The sequence below is a fragment of the Alosa pseudoharengus genome, unplaced genomic scaffold, assembly GCF_046254945.1.
Source record: "Alosa pseudoharengus isolate Yale_2024_CS ecotype anadromous, Long Island Sound unplaced genomic scaffold, YU_APseudo_1.1 YU_APseudo_1.1_scf_3, whole genome shotgun sequence".
Taxonomy (NCBI): Eukaryota; Metazoa; Chordata; class Actinopteri; order Clupeiformes; family Clupeidae; genus Alosa; species Alosa pseudoharengus.
Genome location: NW_027468718.1, coordinates 36263947 through 36287454, shown reverse-complemented (window position 1 = coordinate 36287454; position 23508 = coordinate 36263947). Strand labels below are relative to the sequence as shown.

At 40.8% G+C, this 23508-nt stretch overlaps 1 protein-coding gene across 2 annotated transcripts in view; it reads left to right on the top strand.

Annotated features, from left to right (window-relative positions):
* Positions 1 to 19582, top strand: part of LOC143100741 (uncharacterized) — an 84156-nt gene extending 64574 nt beyond the window's left edge. For both annotated transcript variants that reach the window (XM_076264166.1, XM_076264165.1), the window contains exons 14-21: positions 13661 to 13744; positions 14007 to 14132; positions 14243 to 14383; positions 16660 to 16740; positions 16904 to 17044; positions 17936 to 18091; positions 18270 to 18398; positions 18586 to 19582. In XM_076264166.1, the coding sequence (XP_076120281.1) occupies positions 13661 to 13744; positions 14007 to 14132; positions 14243 to 14383; positions 16660 to 16740; positions 16904 to 17044; positions 17936 to 18091; positions 18270 to 18398; positions 18586 to 18640 (913 nt within the window). In that variant the 3' untranslated portion in view covers positions 18641 to 19582. The remainder of the gene's footprint in view (positions 1 to 13660; positions 13745 to 14006; positions 14133 to 14242; positions 14384 to 16659; positions 16741 to 16903; positions 17045 to 17935; positions 18092 to 18269; positions 18399 to 18585) is intronic.
* The last annotated feature ends 3926 nt before the right edge of the window (positions 19583 to 23508 follow it).

Sequence of the window (23508 nt, the reverse complement as noted above, 5' to 3'; positions counted from 1 at the left end):
TCTCTATCCTCTTCTGCTGTGTTATCCCAATGAAGCTAACTAGGCGCTAGGCGTAGCTAGCCGACCGGAAGTTTAAAGACAATGTGGAATTTTAAAAAATGGGCGGGGCTGAATAAGGTGAATAGCCTGATCATTAATAAACTCATGTAGAAAGACTACAGCCTAAAGCGATGATTTCGATAATGTGTGTGCGCGTGTGTCAATCAATCGTAACTGCATAGTCTTTGCAGCCAACCTTACAGTGTGTCTCTGTAAACATTGCTGCAAAGCCTCGTCATATGCCTCGTTTTAATGGTTAGGACAATGCAGAAGAGAAAGTCATCATCATTCACAAAGAGTTTTGTTTTCAAATGTTTTCTGAGAATGTTCCCAGAACGTCATTTAAAGGTTTATTTTGTTGACCTTCAGGGAACCTTTAGGGAACGTTCCCTGTTGCGTGTTTGCTGGGCAGTACCTTTATTTGGGGCAGGCTTGTATTCGAGGCAGGTCTTTATTTCTTACGTGATGTGTTTTATTGTGAGACATGCGTTTCGTTTGGGAGCGGCATCAAAAGCAGAAGATGTTCGGTTTGGTTTGGGATTTAATTTACGTTTCACTAGTTCACATTCCTGAATTTGCATAAAGACATAAAAACATAATACATAAAAGCATGATAGAAAAGCATGTTTGGCGAGGTCTCTGGCCATGGTCCTGAAGGGCTTCGTGGAATCGTGCCGGAGTCGACTGCGCAGACAGGAGTCGGGCAGGATTCCGCCATACACCCCCTTATCCTTTAAACATGGAAGGCGGGAGGCGTAAGGGGAGGTGGTGGGTTGCGAGCGGAGTAACACCAATGCTGTAACTTCGGCAGGTAGACTGCAAATAAATAACCTGACTGATTGAAGGAGGCGTGGCAAATTCCGTCACGCTCCTCCTGAACTTCCGTTTGTAAAACGCCATTTGGACTGTTTGATTATATTGCTAATTGTTGGGACTGATTGCCACTGCAATCTGGGGGGTATTTGATGGTTCACTATTAAGTTTCATATCATTGAAAGAGTGTCGGGATTTCCACCTGCTTATTGCGAGACAAGGCATCCGCTTTCATTCATTCATGGAACATGCGCTGTGCTGTAATGGAAATGTTATTGCTTATAGCCAAATAGTTCTATGATAGATTAAATTGAGGTTTTTGTTTTTTTAATTATGCATGATTTACTTTTTTATAAAATTCGTAGGCTGGAATGCCTCGCAGCAACAATTGTGTTTAAATGTAGGCTACTGCTTCAGCCTCTGGCAAGTTCAGAAGGGGGCCACAAGCGACTGGTAGATTGAGAGCGACAGATTGGACACCCATGGTGTAGGCAGAGGCGTTTTTAGAGTCTGTGGGGGCCCTAAGCAAAAATTCCTAGGGGGCCCTACCAACCAGGTTTCATCACCAATATGTTAGGCTGAAAAATAATCTGACATGAAAAACCTTGTTATTTTGAAAATATAAATGTAGCCTAAAGAATGAAAAATTAATAAACAACTAAAAAATAATACAGTAAATGACTTTAAAAACCTTTTTACAAAATATAAAGTTTTATTGGGGTCCTACCCAAAATTAGTCATTCATTTATATTTTCATCTCCCCTTTCAATATTGTGAATAGTAAATGTGGGCACTACAACATGAGGCACTAGGCTACAATAATGGCATTGATGGACAGTTTAACACGGAGCCTGGTTTATTCTAATTACTTCTTTGGATAAAGTCTATCTTACTTTTATTCTTAAATAGGCTACTTGGTTGGCCCATCTCCTGACAATGTTACAATGCTTACAGTAGAAGCCAGAAGCAAACTACAGGAGTTTAAGCTGGGAGAAAAGCTGGGCCTATAAAGAGAAATGGAAAGAAAATGTTGCATTCATCTTACCCGGTTTCACAATGCAAAGCCTGTGTATCTGATATGCAACAACGCTGTCGCTGTTTGAAAAGACTATCATAACGCACTACAAAACAAACGCAGCGGCACCTTCAAGGTGGCCTAACTGCTCCAAACAGAAGCACAAAAGCGCAATATGAAGTGCTGGCCGAGGGCTATGCACAGCTAGCAGGATAAAGTGCGTTCTGGTGTTCTTGCTCATATTTGTTCAAGCAGCTACTCGCAGTTTAATTGGTGAATAGCCTAGGCTATATGTAAATCGATATTGTATAATAAAAGATTAAACAAATTGGACTGCCAGAATAATTTGGCTGTGCAAATAATTTCAGAGGCGGGCCAGCTTTGGCTGCCTGTTGCCGACCCATGTCGTAGCCTAAATTTGAGGTGTTTCAGTGATATTTTAATTCCATGTGGACTGAGCCGACAGGGAGTTTTTTTAAAAAGAGTTCAGAACTGCGTTAGTGTTCATGACTACAGAAGGAAGGCAGATTAGAAAGTGTCTGTGTCAGTTTGAGGACAAGAAACGGTGCATCAAAGGGTCAAAATATTACCAGCCAAAAAGAGAATTGTTGATAACAGGACAAGTGTCTGTGTAAAATTAAAAATCTTTGGCGGCACGCAATAAAAAAAAATCAACGCGTTATACTTGGTCCTTAGCCAAATCGCATCGCAATTGATGCATTACGGCTGACAGCCCTAATACAAATATAACATTAACATCTCCTTGCTTAACTGGTTGTAACTGTGTTTAACTGAGTTAAATCGAAACAATGTAGGCAATTATTACCGGCCTTTATTTGTCCTAATCTGAGGCCCGGTTTTAAATAGAATCCCGGCCATAATTTGAGGATTTAGGTATGCACGAATGTTTCCACCCCCAAACCCACCGAAAACATGTCTGACCGCAAGCCAACAATCTCATTCCACAAGCCTAGAGAGCTCTTTTGCGGCTGTAGACGGTAATGTTTCATGTAGGGTTCATGTCAGTTAACCCTTAGAACCCGATTGACGCAAAGTGCGTCAAAAAACACACCCTTTCTTCTCTGTTACATTGCTCCGCGGCTGTTCATCGCAGCGAGATTAAACCTTTATAGCATGACAGAGAAGAAGTGGGGCTTTCCAACGTGACCACGCATTTGTCTGTACGATCAAGTATGAAAAGAAAATCATGAAATTAAATCAAATTGCATCATATTTACAGTCTGTGCGTTCACCTGCGCACCCATTATTCTCGTTTGAATTACTCGCGAACCCGTGATCGCATAGATATGGCAAGCATATCAGTTGAAAGAGGAGACACAGGGCTATCCATTGGTACCATGTATATTGATCCTTCTGGCTTATAAAAACGGACGAAGTGACTGCAAAATAATAACGTCATGTATATAAACCAACGCTGCACACCCATTACTCTCATTTGAATTACTCACTGACCGGATAGATACCACGCATGTCAGATGAAAGAGGAGACACAGAGCTATCATTTGATACCAAGTACATCCTTCTGGGTTATAAAACAGACGATGTGATAACAAAATAATAACTTCATATAGCTGGACTTACCCCACGTTTTTGTCTGTTTTTGTGGCAAAGCATGTTTATAATCCAACGCTATCGTGTGTTTCTCTACGGCAAAGCATGTTCATAATCCGGTTTTGAGATCCTAGCAAATTCCTGCATGGCATCCAATTCAAGGCTCACATTGCATCCCAATTTGTTGAACAAAGAAACACCTTTTTTGCCTTTACTTTGTTCATGACAATCCAGTAAAAAGTTGAGAATCATTATGAGTGCATAGGCACGCAGGCTAACAAGCAACCTCGGGTCAAGTCAGGTCAGATCAGTTCGTGTCACAGATATGGAGCGCAGAAAGGTGATTTTTCATCACTAAATAAAAAATGGCATTTATTTTCAGTAAATCAAACACCACATATTTCTGTAAATTGCTCAGCCCCAGAGTATCCCTCCAACATGGCAATTATATTGCCCGATTCAGGACAGTCTGCCCTACACACACTTGAAATGCATATAGAGCTATGAGCTTGCTGTGGTGAGATAAATGTCGAAATATAAGAATTTTTATAATACGCTTTTTATATTTTAATTCTTTAAAAATCTAAATAAAATCAATGCTAGTACAAATACATGACATGATGGCAGATCTGGATAGCCTAGACTCTGCTGAAAAAAACAATATATAATATGTGTGTGTGGCACTCACAATGACCAGAATAAATCCTTATGAATAAAGGTAGTGAAAATGCCCTAAAAACAGCTTAGGGTTCTAAGGGTTAATATGAATTAACATTTTAATATACAGGTGCTGGTCATATAATTAGAATATCATCAATCAAATGTTTATTTCTTTTAATTTTGATGATTATAACTGACAACTAATGAAAATCCCAAATTCAGTATCTCAGAAAGTTAGAATATTACTGTTTTAAGTTTTTTTAGAAATGTTGGCCAACTGAAAAGTATGAACATGAAAAGTATGAGCATGTTGGGGCTCCTTTTGCCTGAATTACTACAGCAATGCGGCGTGGCATGGAGTCGATCAGTCTGTGGCACTGCTCAGGTGTTATGAGAGCCCAGGTTGCTCTGATAGTGGCCTTCAGCTCTTCTGCATTGTTGGGTCCGGCGTATCACATCTTCCTCTTCACAATACCCCATTGATTTTCTATGGGGTTAAGGTCAGGCTAGTTTGCTGGCCAATTAAGAACAGGGATACCATGGTCCTTAAACCAGGTACTGGTAGCTTTGGCACTGTGTGCAGGTGCCAAGTCCTGTTGGAAAATTAAATCGGCGTCTCCATAAAGTTGGTCAGCAGCAGGAAGCATGAAGTGCTCTAAAACTTCCCGGTAGACGGCTGCGTTGACCCACGATCAAATTTGCGTGATCGAGCGATATTAAAAATACGTGCTCTACCCATAGAACCAACTAGAGTTCTCAACGGGCCTGAAAATTACAACCCGACCCGACCCGGCCCGTGGCTTTTAAAGCCCGGACCCGATGAAACCCGACACATCAACATGAATTATCTGCCCGAACCCGGCCCGCGGCCCGACGTAAAACATAGGCTACGTTTTGACTGTTAAACCCTGACTTTATTTAGGTGAAGATTCAACACATTAGCGTGACAATTTACTTAAAACAGTGATTTTCTCCTCTTCTGGCGTATCGTGACGGAAGAACCATGCAACTTTGGATGCGGTTATCTTAGCGATACTTTTTGCAATAGGCCTACCCTCGATATACATATCGTTGGAAAGCTTAGTTTATTGCCGTCCATGTGAGCAGAGGCGATTCTAGAGTCTGTGGGGACCCTAAGCAAAAATTCCTAGGGGGCCCTACCAACCAGGTTTCATCACCAATATGTTAGGCTGAAAAATAATCTGACATGAAAAACCTTGTTATTTTGAAAATATAAATGTAGCCTAAAGAATGAAAAATTTATAAATAACTAAAAAATAATACAGTAAATGAATACAGTAAATGACTTTAAAAACCTTTTTACAAAATATAAAGTTTTATTGGGGTCCTACCCAAAATTAGTCATTCATTTATATTTTCATCTCCCCTTTCAATATTGTGAATAGTAAATGTGGGCACTACAACATGAGGCACTAGGCTACAATAATGGCATTGATGGACAGTTTAACACGGAGCCTGGTTTATTCTAATTACTTCTTTGGATAAAGTCTATCTTACTTTTATTCTTAAATAGGCTACTTGGTTGGCCCATCTCCTGACAATGTTACAATGCTTACAGTAGAAGCGAGAAGCAAACTACAGGAGTTTAAGCTGGGAGAAAAGCTGGGCCTATAAAGAGAAATGGAAAGAAAATGTTGCATTCATCTTACCCGGTTTCACAATGCAAAGCCTGTGTATCTGATATGCAACAACGCTGTCGCTGTTTGAAAAGACTATCATAACGCACTACAAAACAAACGCAGCGGCACCTTCAAGGTGGCCTAACTGCTCCAAACAGAAGCACAAAAGCGCAATATGAAGTGCTGGCCGAGGGCTATGCACAGTTAGCAGGATAAAGTGCATTCTGGTGTTCTTGCTCATATTTGTTTAAGCACCTACTCGCAGTTTAATTGGTGAATAGCCTAGGCTATATGTAAATCGATATTGTATAATAAAAGATTAAACAAATTGGACTGCCAGAATAATTTGGCTGTGCAAATAATTTCAGAGGCGGGCCAGCTTTGGCTGCCTGTTGCCGACCCATGTCGTAGCCTAAATTTGAGGTGTTTCAGTGATATTTTAATTCCATGTCGACTGAGCCGACAGGGAGTTTTTTTTAAAAAGAGTTCAGAACTGCGTTAGTGTTCATGACTACAGAAGGAAGGCAGATTAGAAAGTGTCTGTGTCAGTTTGAGGACAAGAAACGGTGCATCAAAGGGTCAAAATATTACCAGCCAAAAAGAGAATTGTTGATAACAGAACAAGTGTTGGTGTAAAATTAAAAATCTTTGGCGGCACGCAATAAAAAAAAAATCAACGCGTTATACTTGGTCCTTAGCCAAATCGCATCGCAATTGATGCATTACGGCTGACAGCCCTAATACAAATATAACATTAACATCTCCTTGCTTAACTGGTTGTAACTGTTGCTAGCTAGCTCAAGTTTATTGTCATATAGATGTAGCAAACCATGTTCAATCTTTCTGCCAATTAACATTAGCCTACCATAACTTCATTGAGTCAATGCCAAACTCCGATGTTGATCCGTCATAACTTTGCACCCTCGATTGACGTTTACCACAGTAGCCTAAATATGTAGGCTATACGGATTCTTTGAACTCTTTTGTACACAGCTCCTCTGTTTAGAAGTCCATAGCATACATGCACAGATGCACTGTCTGTACAACAGGACAAGAGCACGCAAAATCACCCAATCATTCAAGATCTATGGACGAAATTCTCGCTTGTCCCATCGGCAAAAGCGCTGAGACCAGGTCTGGGGGGCCTCCTAGCAGCTCGGGGCTCCAAGCAGTTGCCTGCCTTGCCTATTGATAAGGTGCGCCTCTGCATGTGAGCACAATAACTTATTTTTGTAAATTTTACCAAAGCGACTGGTTTCGCCTTGCAGGGTCACATATTTCATCAGCACCTTGCATTTTGAGCATTGCAAATAACCTGTAGAATTCATCAGAATCCAGCACCACTCCAAACACTTTCCAGACCTCTGATTTCCCCACTCCTGTAGTAGACAGGTGATATTTTTGAGATATGTGCTTCCTAGAGGCATTTTTTAGTAAAAGTTGGGAACAGGACTTTTTAACATAATTAAGGTGTGCTGAATCCAACTAGCCCTGTTCCCAAGCTGAATTTTGAGTTTATGACCATCAAATTAGCATAAACAAAATGGTTGCCAAAATGGCGATTTTGGGCACTTTCATTGGGCGGATGTCATTATACCATGTAAATTAATTCATATTGTTCACAGACATCTTCCTTGGCCAATAGATCAAGGATACAGGCTGTGAAAAAAAGAAAAAAAATCTAGTATTATGCCCATGTTAATTACCTGAAAAAACTTTTGAAAAATATAATTGTTAAAATTTTATAACTGAGCAGGCACACGGTATTTGACAAATGAGACTTATGTTTTTTGAGGGTCAAGAAAGATGTGTAGTGATGAAATGTAAAGTTTAAAATTGTAGCCTACTGGTTAGGTCTTCGGGCTTGAAACCAAAGGGTTGCCGGTTCGATCCCCGACCAGTAGGAAAAATGTGGGTGGTGGAAAGGTTGAGCACTAGTCTCCCATGCCCACATCCACGGCTGAAATGCCCTTGAGCAATGCACCTAACCCCTCACTGCTGCCCGAGCATCACTGTAGCAAGGCAGCTCACTACTCCAGGTTAATGTATGCTTCAATGTGTGACCTGTGTGTTCACTAATTCACAGATGGGATACATGCAGAGACCAAATTTCTTGTATACCCAAGTATACTTGGCCATAAAACCTGATTTACATTACATTTACATAATTGAAGCGAATTGGGTTGGTAATGTATGTAGTCTCGGAGTAAGTTACACAGGCCTTTACCCATTTCGGTAACACTTTACGGTAAGGGTACATTAATTATTTATGTATTACTTCATTCATTAATATCTTATTAATCATCAGGAATTTACTGAGTTCATAGTTTGTCATTTGTGACCTCATACATGAACACATTACTAAATTATTAGGTACGGTGGGCACATCATTATGAATTATGATGTATTAACCATGATCATGACTTTATTTTTCTGCCAAAAATGTGGTCATCACTGCTCAAATTCTGATTTGAACATAACTTTGGAGTTCTCTAAACACATGTCATTATTAACTACTTTATTTGAGGGGCCACAGACATGATGAATGCATGAGCAATTATCCTAAAATTCATGTAATCATGATGATCATGCTTAAGAAATCATAAATCATAATGATATACCCATCACACCTAATGCTTTAGTTGATGTGTTGTTCATACATGAGGTCATCATGAATGAGAGTATATGAATTCATGTCAATTCCTGATGATTCATAGGCTATAAAGGAATGAAGTAATGCATAAATCATGAATTAATTCATGCATGAATTCATGATAATTCATGTACCTTTACCATAAAGTGTTACCCATATTTCTTCATAACATTTGTGTTAGTAAAATGATTGCATGTCCTGTGAATTAATAGCTAGATGAATAATTTTATAACTAGTGCAAGTTCAAGTTTAAGTTACTTTATTTGTACCCAGAGGTAGATTTTGTTTGCAGTATAGAATGCTTCAAGAGAATTTGCCAGAACAGGAGCACAGAGGATGCCATCTGCCCTGTCCCTCCTTGACAATAGCAACACCTATGTGAGAATGCTGTTCATTGACTTCAGTTCAGCATTTAACACCATTATCCCCTCCAAACTGATCACCAAACTCAGTGAACTGGACATCAATACCTCCCTCTGAAACTAGATTCTGGACTTCCTAACCAACAGACTGCAGTCTGTTAGATTAGATAACCTCACCCACTCAACCCTCACCCTGAACACTGGCGTGTGCTGAGCCCTCCTCTACTCCCTCTTCACCTACAACTGCATACCTGTATGTAACGGATGCCAGCTAGCTTAGCTTTGCTTGTGGAACGTTGGTAAACCTCACTCCCCGACGCCTCAAGAGTGCTGCTGGCATACAAGCCAGTAGCCTGGGCTATTGGCTCAATTGTTAGCGCGCTCGCCTCCTGATCCAAGGTGCTGCTGTTCGCGGGTTCGAGTCCGGGCGTGTGCAGGGCTGAATCGCGCAGGTTCAACACAACGCAGGTTACATGTACATGGCTCTAACACCATTGTCAAGTTTGCAGACAACACTACGGTGATTGCTCTCATCAGCAACAATAATGAGACAGCCTGCAGGGAGGAGGTCCAGCACCTAACATCGCGGAGCACCGACAACAACCTGGCTCTCAACACCAAGAGGACCAAAGACCTCATTGTGGAATTCAGGAAGTCAAAAAGCAAGCATGTCACCAGTTCATGTTTCTGGGTGTCCACATCTCTGTGGACCTCTCTTGGACCCTCAACACCTCTACCCTGATCAAGAAGGCTCACCAGCATCTCTTCTTCCTGAAGAGACTAAAGAACACAACCTCTCTCCTCAGATCCTGGTGAACTTCTAAACCTCTACCGCTGCACCATTGAGAGCATCCTCACCAACTGTGTCACAGTATGGTGGCAACTGCTCTGCCTCTGACTGGAAAGGACGGCAGAGGATGGTGAAAACTGCTCAGCGCATCACTGGTACCTCACACCCCTCCATCAACGCCGCCCCCCCCCCCCCCCCGGTGCCTCCTTGCCTGTGCCTTTTGAGGTGTCCATTTCGATGGCAACCTTCACAGGGACAAGGAGGCGAACATTTTGCCCCTATCCCACCCATAGTATTCTATTTATTTTTATAAATGTACACACTTTATTACACTTAAACATAGCGATATTCTACTGATATTTCTACGGTTGTTCATGATTAGTTCAAAGGAACTCCAATGATTTTAAACTCCAAACATGTGTCCACCCACCACGAAGAAGATGTTTACCAAGTCAGGCCACACTCTTTGCCAAAGAGGACCGTAAACATAGTCAAGAGTATAATAAGGTGATACTAAGGCTAATTAGCATAATAATAGTTTTTTTTTAGCCTTTACCTTTTATTTATTGCCCATGGGAGATTTCTGAGATGCACAGATGTGAACAATATTAATTTATTTACATGGTATAATGATGCCCGTCCGAAGAAAGTGCCAAAAATCGCCATTTTGGCAGCCATTTTGTTTATGCTAATTAGATGGTCAAAAACTCAAAATTCTGCTTGGGAACAGGGCTAGTTGGATTCAGCACATGTTAATTATGATAAAAAGTCCTGTTCCCAAATGTTACTAAGAAATGCCTCTAGACCCTTATACAAGGACTTTTTCTTGAAATAGCACTTGTCTATAGTAGCGACGGTGAATTCACCTGCGGCAAATTTAGCCTACTTTTCACCAACTCCATCTTCTTCTCCAGGCTAAAGGCATGCATGCAGCGTCTGCCCCTGCCCCTCTCCATGATGCACGTTGCACGCAGCAGCAGACTTTCTTTACGGTGAACAGCTGCGATGATTAATAAATGTTATTTTTTCACTGAGCAGAAAAGGTTAAGCCCGAGGTCCGACCCAACCCGAGTCATTTGCTTATATTTTCGACCCGAACCCGGCCCGAACCTGCGGGTCCTGTCGGGTTTGTCGGGCCGACCCGACCCGTTGAGAACTCTAGAACCAACCTGGCAACCCATAGAACGCTCCACTACAAAACAAATCAAGCGCTCCTTAAACCTGTCTGACCATGTGCCTGCATGCAGCCTACCAATGACAGCTGTTCCCTGCACTGCTCAGCCTGATGACCTGCTCAGTTTGGATGCACTGTGGACTAGTAGCATTTATGTTAACTATTAGTAGGCTAGTTAAACTATACAAAAAAACAACGATCAAAAATCAAATGTGTGGCACAGCAGAATGCCAAGAGCTTGTCCCTCGAAACGGATCATCCGTTGTTGAAAAATATTTCGGATTTCAGGCAAGTGAAGTTAACCAAAAACATAAGCAAAGCAGGGCTCTCAACTCATACCGTGAAACACATCACATGACGTAAACCACACATGCCTTTTTTATCACATTCATTTTAGTCCTTGTTTGCTTCCTCCGATATAGCCTATAATAAGAGTTAACGATGGGATATTTTATAAGCTACATGTGAAACCTACAATGCATATGCGTTTCAAGACACAGCCTACTCAAAACGAGTGAACAATAATGAAAATGTAGCCTACATGTCAGTGTTTTACATATCAATGAATGACTAAACCAGGGGTGTCCAAACTGCGGCCTGCCATGCACTATCCGGCCCGCCGAGCATTTATTAGGCTAGTTTATCATAGGCCGCTCGCTATTTTTTTCCAGCGATAGATGACGTTGTGGTTAACTTTAGGCTACTGCAAACTGCTTTACACTCTTCTTAGAGAACGTTTACAATGTCAATGTCAAAACAGCTTGTTACATCGAGATACATAGTTACATAGATACATAGTATCTCGATTGCAGCAGATCTAACTAAGTTATGCTACTCCATTTAATTGGGAACGCATTTGAGCGTGCACGAGAGGGAGAGAGCGCGATGGCAACAGTAGTTCCCACTACTGACCATTTATAAACTGTGAGAGGGCACAGCCATAGGCACAGCACTAGCCATAGGCTATATTTGAGTGGAGCTGGCAAAGAGTCTTAAAGTGACAGTGCACCATTTATAAATGAATTAAACAGCATCAAATTAACAGTATTTCTTAAGAAATTAATTTTCTACAACAAAATTACTTTGTCATTTAAATAATACAAAACGTTATTATTATTATTATTATTTTTTGTGTGTGGCCCGCCGGCCAATTTTCAAAACCCTTGAGTCAAAAAGTTTGGACACCCCTGGACTAAACTATTAAAATCATGAACAAGAAGCAGAGCTTAAGTGGCTAATGGGGAGCGTTGGGAGGATTCCCGGAGGGCCGTTAACGTTTCCCCAAATATTAACAAAGTAGCACGCACAAAAAATTTGTTTGGAAGTTTGGAAGTCGCAGTCAAGTCTATATTTGCAGTAATTTAGAGGAGTAAATGTGAGGGGAAGAATTTGGTTGAGCCAGATAGTAAGTCCAATATGTTTATCGAAAAAATATTTTTGTCACTAAAATTAATTAATAATCGTGATAAATAATCGTGATTATCATTTTGGCCATAATCGTGCAGTGTAGAAGAACGTTGAGTCCGCACACCAGAATAAAAAAAACGCTAAGGAGCAGATTCTGGTGTGCGGACTCAACGTTCTTCTACATGCTTGTGCTTTCCTGTCCAGCACCCAGTACTCAACTATTTAGATGTGCGTGCTGCACCCTTGAACTCTCATGCACATAATCGTGCAGCCCTACTTTCAAGAATCTTTCCCATATCTTGTCATGTTGTTGTGTAAGGAGGCCATAAAGGAACTAAGCACTGTCCAGGCAAGGGCTGCACACAAGCTGGTGCGCAGTGCTCATGAATGAGTGTTGGAACTAAAACTGAAAACAGGAATTTTATATTGTGCTAAACACTCTCAGGAATGTCTATAGGCCTACTGTGCACTGCACAGTGTTTTTTTTGCACTACAAGTTATGTTGGTACTGTAAAAGAGTAAACAGGCTGGCCTTTCATTTTGTATAACAGTACAAATGTTTTATTTATTTTATTTTGTGTAAAGCAGAAGATTTTTTGCTGTGCAAAACTGTTTGATAAAGTATATTATTAAAAATATTTTGGTATTTATTTCAGATACATTAAGGTTTTTATTAATCGAGAAACAGTAAAATAATCGTTACATTAATATTCGTTAGATTAGTCAACTAATCGATAAACTAATCACCCGAATAATCGTTTAATAAATAATCGTTTACCCCCAACCCTAGCTTCGGATGCTTGACACAAGGAATGCGACAGCTGAAACCCATGTCTTGCATACGTCTGTGCGTGGTGGTTCTTGAAGCACTGACTCCAGCTGCAGTCCACTCTTGTGAATCTCCCCCACATTTTTAAATGGGTTTTGTTTCACAATTCTCTCCAGGGTGCGGTTATCCCTATTGCTTGTACACTTTTTTCTACCACATATTTTCCTTCCCTTCACCTCTCTATTAATGTGCTTGGACACAGAGCTCTGTGAACAGCCAGCCTATTTAGCAATGACCTTTTGTGTCTTGCCCTCCTTGTGCAAGGTGTCAATGGTCATCTTTTGGACAACTGTAAAGTGTTGCAGGTGTTTTGAGTTAATTAGCTAATTAGAGTGTGGCACCAGATGTCTTCAATATTGAAGCATTTCACAATATTCTAATTTTCTGAGATACTGAATTTGGGGTTTTCATTAGTATAATCATCAAAAGTAAAAGAAAGTATACATTTTACAAGTTTAACTTTTTGAATGGAATTACTGAAATAAATCAACTTCTTCATGGTATTCTAATTATATGATCGGCACCTGTATATAAGTTGCACCCGTCTATAAGTCGCAGGACCGGCCAGACTATGAAAAAAAGTGTGACTTATAGTCCAGAAAATACGGTATATAGAAGTGCTCTAAAAGTAATCAGTATAGACATGATCAACTGGTGTTGGTACTATCATTGTGGTATCACTCATGGAATCTTTCTCTTTATGCAGGTTAATGGCCATTCCAAAGGAACAGATAGACCCACAAAATATCTGTTCTTCCCTTTCATTGAAGAAACTTTATAGCTGCTTGAGGTATGACTCTAGAAGTTGTGTTTTTCTGTCATAAGAGGAACGCTAGGAATAACAACAGGGTAACTAAAGTTAACCGATTTAGCTATAACTGGTATCCTGTTATATAAATCCTATTACATAGGCCCAGGACAGCAAACCTTAAATGCCAAGTATAAAAAAGAATAACTAAAAGCAGTTTTATGAAAGATTAGCCTTAACATTTCTGATTCATAGCATATCATTAGTTTGATTTGGCAATAATATACTTGTGTCTGGATTTCAGGGTGACTGCCGTTTGCGGTTCAGAAATCTCAAAAGTGTCGCTCATCCTGCTGTGTAGAGACGCACCAATATCTGAGTGTACAAACATTGTTCAAAAGATTCACTCATCAGGAAAAGAAACAGAAATGTAAGACATGGTCCATTATATTATGCCCAGCAACATAAAATCAAACATAAAATTAAAAAAAATACTTTTCGATTTTTATATATTTATCTGTGTGATTTATTGCTGTGCAGAAACGTTGAACTTGACAATATTGTGCACCGCCTGCTCTCTCTACCTGGGGTGGAATATGTGGATTTGACGGTGAGCCGCTTGACTGAGATCTGGGCCAACAGGATCCTCTCCACCATCAAAGGCAGGAAGGAAAAGATAAAGTAAGAAATGGCCCCTGACTGTTACCTGTACTCTCTTTGTTAATCAGTGGATTTCTCTAGATTGCGCCTCTAGTTGCCTGCTCCATATGTGCACATAAGGGAAAACAATATGTGAAACTGTGTGTACAGTTTAGTGTCTTGATAGTGTCGCTAGCTATATTAAAAGCATTTCCATAGACCATGCTAAACTGTCTTCTGTGTGAATCGGGTGACCTTCATGTTACAGAAAGGAAACCTTAGGTGGATATTGGACAAGAAAATGAAATCATGTTTGGCAAACACAGATGTATTTATTGGACTTGGTTGTTGCATATGCATCTGAGGTGTAACCCTACTTGTGGCATACTTTAGCAATACCTCCTTCAGGTATAGAATTATGTGTGTGTGTGTTGACTGACTTTACAAATCCAACCTAATTATAAACATTCCAACGTGAAGATTCTGTAATGTTTGACAGACATAGCAACAGTTACTAAGAGTGGCAGGACCGATCCCAAGCCCCTCCTCCCATTGTCAGTCCCATAGTTACTGTTGCTAAGTCGGACAAGTTTGCAGGAAAGTGTGCGAGAACGCGTGTTCAACATGGGGACGCAGCACCCCCATTTAGCCCAGTGCAACAGTGTATGCTGGATTTCTGGGCGTCAAGTAATATTGATATATTCAAAAAACAGAGGTCAGAAAGGCCTTCAGTATGCAGAAGGACACATTCACAATGTCCGCTGTCATCAACGAGGTGGAACACCACAAATTGAGGACAAAAAAATCCGGTGTCGTGGATCTTAATGGGATGCTGGATAAACAATTAGCACGTTATCCCGAGCAGGTAGTTTACCTTATTTGCTGCAGATGTGACTTTGATTCAATAAACAGGTCTGTGCGAACATATGGTGTTGACGTGTCCATAACAAAATCTAACCATATTTCGAGGATTAGTAAGACGGGACCAAGTGCTGCAGATCCAAGTTCACGCAACTTGGGAGAGTGACTAGCCTGTTAAGCAGCTCATGTTGGGGAGGTGGAGAGAAGCTTCTCTTCGGTAGGCCGAGAGTCTACTTATTTTTTTGAATGGCTGCTTTAGAAGGAAGAGTTCAAATAAACATGATACAAGTGTATTGAAAAGAACCCAATCCGAGTTCAAACCCATATCACGCATAGGCTATCTGCAGTTTGCAGACGTGGTTTGTCTTGGACTAGACTTCATCATTATGCTATAATTAATTTAAACGTGGGCAATGTAGTAGGCTAGGTCTAATATTGGCAATTTCGAGACTGCATAGCCTATAGCAAGGCATAGTTTTGAATCAGCACATGATTCGATCTTTAGAAGACATTGTCTATCTCTCGTTCAGCCATCAATAATGCATCGCAGTAGGCTAGTATTGCGTTTGTTGAAAAAATGATCATTAGCCTATTTCTGTCAACAGTCTTCTATCCCAAGTTAAACATGGCAATGTAGCAAAGCTGAAAGTATGTTCTTGATGTGTGTAAGGCGATACGTGATTGAAGGTGTAGCCTTTTGCGCGTCTTCCAATCGTATGAATGTGCGAGTTCAGTTCCTGCAAGGTAGGTATATTTTTTTGCGTAGGCTTATGTTGTCGTTTCATCAGTGGAAACCAGATTTAGTTATGTTTTTGTGTGTAGTTATGAACACAAATAAAGGGAACATTTTCGTACACACTCAGATTTCTTTAGGCTACTGAAAAGTAGCAGCCTATCCAAAGTTATGCAAAGTTAGGCCTATGTGTGTTAACGTTTTACACGGTCAGGATATCGGATGTCACTTCTACAAGTATCTCAGGCTTATCTTTGAACCTTTTTGAGCTCTTTAGTTATTTAGTTTCTTAGGCTACTCGCAAAAGAAGCATTATAGCCTTCGCATAACTGGCGTATTGTCATACAGAACGGACACTAGAAAATTCAAAATTGACCGAGGTCCTCCAAAGTCCTCATTGTGACATAGTAAAAGGGGGCGGGGCTTGGGATCGGTCAAATTGATACATCTCTCTGTCCACGCCACAATTAGCATTTTCTCTAAAATCCACTCTAGTCCTATCTGTGCTTCAGTAGATTGTCAGACAGTAAGGAAAAGCAGGAGGACTGATTAAGTTGTCGTATATGAAATTACATTGACTGTGGAGTCATTTCATTTTATTTGATTTAGATAGATAGATACTTTATTGATCCCCAAGGGGAAATTCAAGCAAGGAAATTTAAGGAAAAATGTTATATAGTACCTTAACACCTGACCCCAACATATTTTTTTTTGTAAAACACAGGGTGGACATTAACTCAGCCGAAGATGGTGTTATGGATCTTTGTTCATCGATATCTGTGGAAAGAGACGGAGACAAATTTAGGTGGGACTGCACCCTCAGCATGGCAATGGGTGATATGTTGTCTGTCATATGGACGACCCTAACCTGCACTTACCTGCTCTAGTCCTAATAACATAGTAATAGTGTCATAAAACTGATTTTATGTGATGACCTGCTTCTGTATATCTGTATGTGTGGTTTTCAGACTGACTGCAAACGACTGGAGTATTTACCCAAGTTACACAGATCCTGCACTTTCTCACATCTCTCTCCTATATGGGCAACACTCTGCAGACTGGATACACTTCCTCAAGAAGTTTCACACTCTCAAGACATTAAGAGACAGGTAAGAGGAACCTAGACAGATGCTTTACTCTCTAAATATGTTATATACTACAAACAGTAAGCACAATCAAGATATTTCACACTCTAAAGACGTTAACAGAGAGGGAGAACACAGTCAGAGCCCCTATTGCTTAAAGTACCTCATAGTGTGTGTTCTTGTTATTGAACAGCTAAGTTGTTTTTCTTGAGAATCACCAAAAAATGGATTAAGCATTGAGACATTCTTCATCTGATCAGAATTCATATCCTCGTATTGCTATTATTCAGACATCAGATATCAGCAAAGCAAAACAAGAGGGAATGGGATCACAGTGTCCTTGACTATCCGTTTTGAAATAATTTACAATAACAAGCCACCATGTGTGTTCTGTTGCTTTTTCTTAATCTACACATGTGTGAAAGTGATAAAGTATTATAATATTGTGGACTTATTGTCCTTCAAACAAATCCATGTTATGATTACATGTGCTATGACAAAAATAAACAAAACAAAAAGCAGTGACCCAGCTGAATAAGTATTAGTATATACTCTTTTGATCCTGTGAGGGAAATTTGGTCTCTGCATTTATCCCAATCCGTGAATTAGTAAAACACACTCAGCACACAGTGAAGGGAAGCACACACTAATCCTGGCGCAGTGAGCTGCCTGCAACAACAGCGGCGCTCGAGGAGCAGTGAGGGGTTAGGTGCCTTGCTCAAGGGCACTTTAGCCGTGCCTACTGGTCGGGGTTCGAACCGGCAACCCTCCGGTTACAAGTCGAAGCGTGGACCTATCTGTTGAAGAAAATAGTGAAGAATTGACAGCGTGTATAGAACAATGTTTAACTAATCAACTAATTAACTGTAAACTTAATTTTTTTACTTAACCTACATATTTTTTACTTACCTACAGGAAACCAGAGGTAGATGACCATATAAATGACTTAATGAAGTTGCTGTGCTCTAATGGAATAAAGGATGTTAAGCTGAAGGTGAGCAATTTGACTGAGACCTGGGCTGAGAGGATCATCAAACTTATCCAGAAATGCCCCAGTCTGGAAAATCTCAGGTATTTAACCTCTCACCTCTGCTCTGTTTTGATTTCTATTTTTGTCTCTGTATAGAATCTTTATACTTTCTCCTTGCTCTGCCTGGCCATTCTGTTCTGTACAAGTTTGCCAGGGTCTGGGTGTGTTAGTCTGTGTGAGAAGATTGTGATTGACATGGCGGTGCGTCTCTGTTTGCAGCTTGTCTGCCGGCTGTAACGCTGCTGTTGATGGTCTCACTCGCTGGGTGGAATATGGCCATCTGGAAGAGGACGCAATCAATTTGCTAAAGGTGTCAAGAAAGATGAAATGCAATATTACAATCACAGGGTGCGGTCCATATCTACATTTTTGTTTTCTTTGTGTGTGTGTGTGTGTGTGTGTGTGTGTGTGTGTGTGTGTGCACGTGCGTGCATGCACAGCTTTGTGTCTATGTTTCAATGTGTGTGTGTGTGTGTATCCATTAAGGTACATGTTATCAGATTAGTAATTTTTTTTACAATTTGTCGATCATAAGGTTCAGTCCCTACAGAACGGGAAGCCACAGAGAGCCAGTGGAGATTAAGATTTAGAGGACTGATGGGAACTCATCGGGGGATCCCTCAACTGGAGACAAGTTTAAAAAGCCAGAGAAGATGATGCCTCAAATATAGAGGGCACAGCTGTTAACGAATTGCTCAACCACATGTAAGAGATAATGGATGACACAACGTTCGGTTAACAGAAAAATAATGCACGTTCCAGGTGGTAATGCGGCCCCGACACACAACTTGTAAGTGCATAATTTTTCTGTTAACCGAACGCCATGGAGTCCATTATCCCACATATACCTTTGTTGCCACTTGCGTTGTGTTCATTTGCTGTTATAATTTCCACTTTTTTTTTGCTAAAACTCTCTTGTTTGTAGAACCACTAGCCTCTAACAGTTCAACCCTAATTATGCATAAAATAAATGGCATCTGAAGGATTCTTTTCAATAGAATAATTTCCTTTGTTTTGAATAGCAATGTTGGCAATAAAATGTGCCTACTTTAGCCTACCGTTGTGTTTGGCTATAAAATGTGTAGCCTTGAGTGTAATTAATTGCACATTTTATATTTTGGCTACTAGTAGATAGGAGTGATAGGAGGAGATTGTTATATGCAAATGTATATTACTTTTGAATGTGTATTTTTGTGTTTATATATATATATATATATATATATATATATAGGCTATTGTATATTACAACAATATTTATCCTATGTAACAATATGTAATATCACATACTTATGTTGTCCATACATAATGTATTGCTCTAAGAAGTGCTCTAACCCTAACCTACATAACAGTGCAACCGGAAAGTTTTCAGACCCTTTCAAGTTTTCCACATTTTGTTATATTTCAACCTCACCTTAAAATGGATTCAATTAAAACAAAATCTAATCAGTCTACACACAATACTCAATACAAAAAAGCCTTTTTGTGGAGTTTTTGTAATGTATTAAAAAAAAATAAAAGACTGAAATATTCCATTTACGTATTCAGAGCCTTTATTATGACACTTGCAATTGAGCATCCTACTTCTATCAATGGTCCTTGAGATGCTTCTTCAAATTGATTGCAGTCCACCTGTGCCTAAATGAATTCACTTGACATTATTAGGAGATGCACACATTTCTTTCTATAAGGTATCACAGTTGATGGTGTATGTCAGAGTGAAAACCAAGCCAGGAGGTTGAGGTGTGGTCCCCAGTCTCACTGTTTGTGGGCGGTCCGGTATGAAATTCTTGATCCACATACACAGGCTGTTGCTAAGGCCCAGGTCAAGGAGTTTGGTGACCAGCTGGTTAGGGACGATGGTGTTGAACACCGAGCTGCAGTCTCACATACAGTACAGTATGTATCTCTCTTGTCAAGGTGCGTCGGCGCTGTATGGAGGGCTGTAACTATAGCATCCTCTGTGGACCTGTTTTCCCTGCAGGTGCACTGATGCTGGTCCAGGTTGAGGGGAACGCAGATTTAACCAGCCTCAACAGAATATGGGGGTGAGCGCAACAGGACTGTAGTCGTACATATACAGTGTAAGCTTCATCCAGCAGAGTCAAGGGGCTGTCAGATATCTAGTGACAGATATTTCTTAAAGGTCTCTAACTGACAGCTTGGAAATGAAAAGATCTATGTACACATTTCAGTGTTTAGTTGGTTCATTCCATCCCGACTAATTACAATATGTCGACTATATGACTAATTTTTCCTGTTCATATCTAATGTGTATGGCATAATCATGGATTTATCATTTATACCTACAATATAATGTTCAGTAGATGAGCTACTCAGGTCAGGTCTAACAGCCCTTCATTTATACTTTTTACTGAACATCATTCTGCACTCACAAGGTGGACAAAGTATTGTTAAAGGTACAGTCAGGGATTTTACATAATTTAAGCCATTTTTTTCACATTCAGCAATCTCCTCACGACTGCTAACTGCCCATTCCGTGAGTACATAACTTGGTCTCTGTAGGCAACCCAGGCTCCGAAAACTGGAAACAAAGTGGGGGCAGCCTGTCCCCAAACAAAATTGAAACCCAGCATGGAATATCTCTGGGAATGCTGAAGGTAGGGGTGACATACCTCTCTGGCGTGTTTTGTTTATTCCTTGGTTAAAATATAATGTATGGGGTTATTTTTGTACAAAGGCGTCATTAACATAAACACAAACAAAAGGCTACTTCCTGCGAAATCCCTGACTGCACCTTTCAGGAAAGAGATTTGGATGTGATGCAGGATATACAGTTAAGTATTGAGTGAGAGAGTGCAGTACAGCACTTGTCCAGTAGATGTCAGCCTGCTACTAAACTGTGAACGAACCGAACACGGCATGTGATGTAGATCTCATTCTGCTTCAGGGTTCTGTTTGTAAACAGAGGATAAAATATAAGAAGGATAAAGATGGAAAAATTATCAGTTGCCACCACCTCTAAAACCATTCCTGTTTTGGGGGTCGTCTCATAGTTGCCCCTCTAATGCACCTGTAGTTAATTTTGTTGACACCAAAACGGGTGAAACTGATTCACAACCACCTCTGTTACATAACTGGCCAGATCAATATCCCACAAGTGTGATTGACTTGATGCTATACTCCTATGAAACAGTGTTCCCTTAATTTGTTTGAGCAGTGTATAAAACCGTATGGTTCCAGCCAACGAGATGCGTGTTCAGGAGAGTTTCAGTTGCACGGGAGGGGTGAGCTAGCTCTCCATTTTGTTTGAACGTCAACAGTGGCATTGCCCAACATCGCCTAGAGTACCTTCAAAGCACATAAAGTCAGAGCCACACACCCTAGAGCCTTTTAAAGAATTCACAACTAAACCAATATGCTTTGTCATGGAGGGTTTACTGTGTGACCGAGTTACACAGACCCATTAATTTGAAGTAAACCAAGCTGCTGTCCACTAAGACCAGAGAGAGAGCTGGACAGATACAGCAGTCCGGGGGAAAGTCCTGTAAACTGTTGAAGAGATGAATGGTTATCTTGTCACTTTAGCTCACTGCTCTCCTGGCTCATTAATGCATTATTCAGAGTCTGAAAAGGTACAGACATCGTTTGAATATTAAACATCATCAGCTCCCACGTCTACTCCCCATCCCCTCTTTCCATCTCCACCTTCACTCAGTGAAACTCCTTTGGAGTGACTGTGACGCCTATGACATAACAAGCGTTCAGTCTGCCGGAAGGTGAGCTATTGTGATGCGTAAGGGAGGGAGAGGCGGTTTCCTGGTTAAGAAGCATGCTGCCTCCTTCAGTCTTCTCCTCTTCCACATATTGTGCAGGAGAGTGGGTAGGGGGCTGGTGGGAGATACGCGCGGTCAGAACATTCAACCTCTCAAATGCCCCTCCAAATGCCCATACTACAATATACAGTATTACAGTTCATTGTAATAAATACATACAAACAATGACTCTCTCTCTCTCACACACACACACACTTACTTCTTACTTCTCTGTCTCTGAAAAAGAGTATGCATGTACACACATGCACACTCACACATTGACAAACAAACACACACACCTAAACCTTGTGTCCTTTATGCAGACTGTCTGCAACTTCTCTCGAAACGTTTACACAATCGGCCACAGTGATGCCTGGCTGGACTCTCGCCTGCCGGAGAGATTTACTTCCTCTTCTGCCACCAAAGGCAACATCTGCCGCGTACATCTGTCAGCGTTGCCAGCAGCAGCAGCCTTTTCCACTCACTACAAATCAAAAGTCCGGCCCGGCCCATTTACAGATTAACAGCGCCGGTAATGCAACACACCGCACGCTCAAATCAAACCGCCCTCTCCTGCCGCTTTATTATAGACGGGGTCGTTAACAGTGAGAGTTAAACGTTTATTGGCAATATGCTGTAAGAATCTGAGAAGGATGATGTACACAGCAATCTATAAATGCTGCCAGTCAGCCGGGATGAGGCCTCTGCTCTGGATTATAATCTCAGCCATGCAAGAGATGGTTCAGTGCCACAGAGATTTGCAGAGATCAACCGAGCAACGAAGCACTATCTAATCAGACCACACACACACACACACACACACACACACACACATTCACACACACACACACACACACATTCACACATCATTGAGTAAAATGACCATTCATCTTTTTATTTAACTTTATTTTAATTTCTCAATTTTTCCATCCCTGTATATCACACTGTACAGGCTGTCAGGGGTCAACTGACTGGGAAAACGGTGCTACACAGCTGATGCCGGCCCTGCTTTAAGAGCACGTGGCCCTGACCTAGTTACGAGATTGAAAGATGAATGTAACTGGCTTAAGCTATGGATCACAGAGCCTGTCCCCTGTAATCACGTCACTGGAGATTGGCCGTCACATTTATAATCCTCAGAGGAAGTTGAAAAGGCACAGGCTCTTTAAGTGCTCAGTGGGCAGATAGTCAAGCAAGTCAGCCATGCATGCACTACACATGTACATTGTATAAGGAGGGACAAAGATGTATTAACATCCAATTAAAAAAAAAACTTGTATAAACTTGGGTCTGTTTTAGAATGTAAATCATATAGCATATTTGTATATCACAATGTAATTTTTGGTACTAGTATTATAACACAAACACACACACACACATACACACACACACACACACACACACACACACACACACACAAACGTACACTCACATGGCCATTCATACTCAACACCACTATCCTGGGCTGAATTCCCCACAAGTGTAGTATTGCTACAACCATCCTTGTAACGTGATCGTTAAAGCCAGTCAATTTGATCTCTCTCTCTCTCAGTTTAGTTACAACAGCTGAGGGGAGCACAGCCCTTAGCACAGGAAGTCTCATCCGGTGGTCCCTCCATGAGATCCCGTCCATGTGTGTGTGTCCTCTGCTCCTCCCTTCCGCCTCTTCTCCGTCTCTGGGAGTG